Source organism: Culex pipiens, chromosome 2 (assembly GCF_016801865.2).
Source record: "Culex pipiens pallens isolate TS chromosome 2, TS_CPP_V2, whole genome shotgun sequence".
Lineage (NCBI taxonomy): Eukaryota > Metazoa > Arthropoda > Insecta > Diptera > Culicidae > Culex > Culex pipiens.
This window is the reverse complement of record NC_068938.1, coordinates 50939945-50945587: the sequence shown is the minus strand read 5'-3', so window position 1 is coordinate 50945587 and position 5643 is coordinate 50939945. Positions and strand designations below refer to the sequence as shown.

Genomic DNA, 5643 nt, shown 5'->3' with positions numbered 1-5643 from the left:
GAATTTTGATACCCATATTGCCCAAATTTGTATGGTTCCGTAATTGTCCTCCCGGTAGAACCTTCCCTCAGGGCAATGGCCACTCCGGGTGTGGCCAATCCTGCCAAAATGGCCATTTTCATCACCAATATCAAAAACCATGAATTTTGATACCCATATTGCCCAAATTTGTATGGTTCCGTAAATGTCCTCCCGGTAGAACCTTACCTAAGGGCAATGGCCACTTCGGGTGTGGCCGATATCCTACCAAATTGTTCCCAATCATTTCGGTATTCCGGTGACCGTTATGGCACCCGTCAATAACATCTTGGACCTCCTCTCAAGTTCGTGCACCACCTGTTTCTTTCAACGTGTGCGTGTGTGTGTGAGCAATAAAATTACCAACGTAAGGTCCGTCTTTGATGAAAGTCTGATGGACACTAAATCCTCCAGAGGCTAACTTTTAGCTTAAATAGTTGGCACGGCATCCACGCAACAAACAAAGAATGTCACGCCGAGGGCATGCGACGGTAACGCTACATTTTCGAAAAATTTTGCATTGACACCGCAGATAGAGCTTTAAGACAAAGTCCTTTGTCAAAAAAAACAAAATTTGTATTACCTGAAGATTTTTTAAAATAATTGAATCATTCTCTCTAATGAGCATATACGAACAACTGCTTGTAATGCTTGGAAAAACGAACAAATCCTGTTCATTTGCTTCATTTTTTAAACGAGGCTAAGCCAAGGCCTGAGTTTTTTATTCAAATTATTTTTTTAGTGCACTTTTTTCAATTTTGACATAATCTAAGAATTTATATGCTAAATATATCTCAAAACAAACCTGCTATTTTATTTGAAAATTATAATAAACATGCCAGGAACGCAGCGCAGCAGATAGCAAACGAAAACGACGACGACGACAAAAGTCCAAGCAGAGAAACAGCGCGCGCTTGTTGGTAAGCAGGCAGGCAGGCAAGCAAACTCGTGAGAGAGTTTGAACCTGAGAGAGAGCACGTGCGTGTACGAATTGGAATTAAACATCGTTGTTAGGTAGCCCCTTACAGCTGGCCGCGCAAAAAATGGTCAGTTTTGGGTGCTAATAACTTCGCGGGAAAAAATCCTAAAAATATGGTGTCTTCGGGAATGTTGTTCTAAATATAATGAAGGTTCTACATTTGAGAAATGGCAAGGATCGGATAACTATGGCGCCTTCCACAGGTAAAAAAGTAAAACAGTTGCTTTTCTCCATACATTTTGACGATTTTTCCCATACAAACTTTAAGCGATTGGAGGGAGGGGTTCCCGTGGTCAGAATGAGCTCAAATTTGGAATTTAGCCTAGTGATGGGCCAATCTTTGATTTCAGGAGGTAGCCCCAAAAAAGTCCAGATTTGGACCACCCTAGTATTGTGAATGCAGACAAAATCAAATTACGAGCGCATCTCCCAAGGCCACCACTCAACACTCGCGAAAGAATTTAATGGGATCCCGTTTAGAGTGTATTATTTTTATGTTGTCATCTGTCACGAAAAAAAAACAACCGCATTCTGACCACGAATGAATGCTTCATTGTGATTTTATCACTTTTATACTCGAAATAAACTTTTTTTAGTCGTATGGTAGGTCGTATGTTTATTATTCGCATCAATTATGGCAAAATATTCAAGCCGAATTTCTTCGGGTTCTGTTCCAAACCCTTTTCCGGCAAGAAAGTTCCTCCAGCATAGTATCCACAGTGCCCCAAACTTCTTGTACAGAGTAGGTTGCGAACGACCGGAGGTTGTTGGAGTTGTGTTTAATTTGTTTTTTTTTTTTGGTAGATGACGGGTACCGGTTGACCAACATGGGCTACGACTACCTGGCGCTGAAGTCGCTGACGCTGCGCGGGTCGGTCGCCGGGTTTGGGAACCAGATTGGGGTGGGCAAGGAGAGTAACATCTACACGGTGGGGGATGAGGAGGGCAACCCGTTGTGCTTGAAGTTGCACCGGTTGGGACGGGTTTGCTTCCGGAACGTGAAGGAGAAGCGGGACTATCACGGGAAGCGGCACAAGATGAGTTGGTTGTATTTGTCGCGGATTTCGGCGACGCGGGAGTATGCGTACATGAAGGCGTTGTACGATCGCGGGTTTCCGGTGCCGCGTCCGGTGGACTTTAACCGGCACTGCGTAATTATGGAGCTGGTTGATGGGTACCCGTTGACGAACGTGGCCGAGGTGGGCAATGTGGAGCAGTTGTACGATGATTTGATGAACTTGATTGTGCGGTTGGGGAATTGCGGAGTTATTCACGGAGATTTCAACGAGTTCAACGTGATGATCACGGAGGAGGACCAGCGGCCGATCTTGATCGATTTTCCCCAGATGGTGTCGACGCCGCATCCGAACGCGGAGATGTACTTTGATCGGGACGTGCAGGGCGTTCGGGATCTGTTCCGGAAAAAAAATGGGTATGAAAGTGAGGAAAATCCCAAGTTTAGCGATCTGGAGCGGGAGGATGAGCTGGACCGGGAGGTTCTCTGCTCTGGGTACGGATTTACGCAGGAGATGGAGAAGGATCTGCACAAGGAGTATCACCAGGAGGGAGGTACCGAGGAAGGAGGAAACTTATTTACGTACCGAAAATCCAAAAGCCGAGCAACCAAAACAATCCCGAGAATCGTCAAATCAGATCGGCTACACGCTAACAGGGGAATACTCAAATTTAGCTTGACAGTTCGACAGAGAGACTGCGCAACAGATTTTTTTGCGGAACTGATCTGTTGCGCACTTCGGTTTGGTGGAATAAAGACAATATACGTGACATAATACAAAACGAAAAAAAAATGTACACGCTTACCAGGTGATCTCAATTTTGAGAGTTTCGCAAACTGGTGAGGTGAAACCACCCAACTTTGAGATGATCAATTCGATTTTAATGTTGAGAAGCTTCTACCTAGTTAACTCAATCGGAATTCTGAAACGGAATTCAATTCGAATCGTTTACGTATTCCGTTTCAAACGCAACAACCGATTCCGTGTACATAATGGTTGTTGCGTTTGTTACGGAATACGTAAACAATTCGAATTGAATTCCGTTTCAGAATTCCGATTGTGTTGACTGGGTACCGGGAAAATCTACGAAAAAGCAGGACATCGGTTCTGGAATAACTTTTCACAATCAAATTAGCAAAATAATTTATAAAATAATCTTATAACAAAGTTTTTCTTCATTCAAAGTTTTGCTGAAATTATTTCAGTTCAGATTTTGCCAATTATATTTCTAAAAGCGAAAAGTAGAAAAAAGTGGAAATTGTCCGGGTTGGCTAATGAGAAAAAAATTAGGAACGAATTCGCCTGCTGGTCCACCGTTTCAACACCGCCGCCTTCACGTTAAACTTGATTTCAATCGAGCAGCTTCTTTTTTTTCCCCGAATCGGTTCCCGACCGGTGTAGCCAGCAACTCAAGAGGAAAAAAAAAAAACATTCGTAAAAAAAACAATAGAAGTTTGTGCAGGTAGAAGCACCCGGTCAACTCAATCGGAATTCTCAAACGGAATTCAATTCGAATCGTTTACGTCTTCCGTTTCAAACGCAACAACCGATACGTATACGGAATCGGTTGTTCCGTTTGAAACGGAATACGTAAACGATTCGAATTGAATTCCGTTTCAGAATTCTGATTGAGTTAACTGGGGACTTACGAAGACTAGTTTTTTGATAGGTGGAACCGCTTCTTTCATTTTGTATTCCACCTTTTTTTGTTTGAAAAATAGAAGTAAAAAGAGGAAATGGCGGATAAGGAAATTTACTAGAATGTCGGCAGATCACCCTTCTAAGAACCACAATATTATTTAGACTATCCGATCTATATTCTAACAGCATTTAGCATAAATGTTCCACCGTTCTAGCAGAACCAGCCCTCTGGCACCACTGTAAATGTCTAGAACGTTTGACAGTCACCAAAACCCCGAAGAGCCCACGCATTAGTATGTGTGAAGAGCCCACCATAAACAATGCTTTGGATAGAGAATGTGCATTAGTATTTGTGAAGAGCCCACCATCAACAAAGCTTTGCATGAAGTTGTATTGGTGTCTTCTGATTGTTTACATCAAAATAGGTAAATGGCGAAAATAATATTTTGGTGTAAATTTAATACAAAATTCGATTTAAGTGGTCACACGAGTGGTCCTGTTTATCTCGGGCAGATTTCCGGACATATAATGTGTGTCTACGATGCTGAAGGAGTCGAAGGAGCTCTTGAATCGGATGGCGGGATGAGCATCCGGAGAAGTAGGAGTAGTTTTAACCAATTTAAAGCAAAAATCCGATTCAACCGGGAAAATCTGGGACCGGGGATCGAAAATTTCTTGGAATTCACTCGGAAGTATCATTCTTTAAAGAGTCCTGGACATGCAGCAAGTGTAACGTGTGAAAAAGAACATAATTTCAAAAACGTCTCTGCACTTTGTTTATTTTTCGAAATCTGACAGTAGACACCTTGGGTTTCTTCCTCGGTTTCTTCTTAGTTTTCTTGATATTCGTCATCGAATATTTTGGTTTCATAAACATGGCGGCAGTGACAGAGGGCTGAGCAGAACCGGCAAAACCAGCTCTGCAAAACTTGAGCCCCGATCCAATTTTATTAAAAATCCGGGTAATCGTTTTGAGCGTGTAAAACTTTTACGTTTTGAACGTCATCCAAGTCGCCAAAGAAAATTTGTTTTTGTTTATTTGTTGTCGAATCTAGCTTTGAAGTTGTTTCGTGGCCAATCTTAAGAAACCCCGGCTGGTCTGAAAATTCGCGCCGTAGTCAAACAACCCGCTGCGGCCAGAGTCGAAGGAACAGCTGCAAGTTGCAACTGAACCGGCCTGCGAACGCCCGACCGTCCAGCTCCAGGAATCGGCGCTGCGTCTCGTCGGTGGTAAAATATCTAAACCCATCGTCCTGAGATGCGCTTTCGGTGTTTTTTTGCCGTCGAAGTGTTCATTCTGTTGCAAAACAAGGACGCCCAGCGTCTGTTTGGTGATTTGTTGCGGCGGGCGTTTATGATTTGTGATACAAACATGGTGATGGTTGTCGGAAAATGTAACGGCGATGGTGCGCAAGCAGCGGAAAAGTATGTGGCCTCGTTGGTTGGTGCTACAAATGATGACCGACCTGGATGACGACGAGGAGAAGTCCGTATCGGATCAGACACGAGTGACAACAACGTGTTTGCTGAGTCGGCGTTGGATCGCTTGGCATATGTCTTGGCGGAAAAGCCATTCTTCGCGAGAACATTCAAAACATATTGAACCGGACTGGAAGCAACAGCACGCCACTCTGGTGGTCATCTCGGTTGCTGACGAGGGTGGCCACAAGCAGATGGAAACCATGCAGACGAACATCATGCAGGACGTGCTCAAGCAATCTGAGAGTTCGTTAAGTCGCCTGAAACGCCATTGGTCAAATGGTCACCGCCTTTGTGCTGGTCCGAGTGCAGGTAACGAGCATAGCGAGAGAAGAGAAACGAGAGAGCGCGCAAAGCAGAGTAATAATACTCTGCCTGGCGCGCTCTTTCGTTTCTCTTCTCTCGCTACGCTCGTTACCTGCTCTCGCAAATATGCCGTAAATCCAAAATTATCAACTGTTGAAAAATGATTCGCACATACAATTGAAATTAAGTAACAATTATCACAAA

At 43.7% G+C, this 5643-nt stretch overlaps 1 protein-coding gene across 1 annotated transcript; it reads left to right on the top strand.

Moving 5' to 3' along the window:
* Nucleotides 1–1503: 1503 nt before the first annotated feature.
* Nucleotides 1504–5421, top strand: LOC120430379 (serine/threonine-protein kinase RIO2-like). Its single transcript, XM_039595477.2, has 3 exons — nt 1504–2566; nt 4795–4884; nt 4944–5421. The coding sequence occupies exons 1-3, from the start codon at nt 1825–1827 to the stop codon at nt 5126–5128; spliced, it is 1017 nt and encodes a 338-aa protein (XP_039451411.1). The 5' UTR covers nt 1504–1824; the 3' UTR covers nt 5129–5421.
* Nucleotides 5422–5643: the final 222 nt, after the last annotated feature.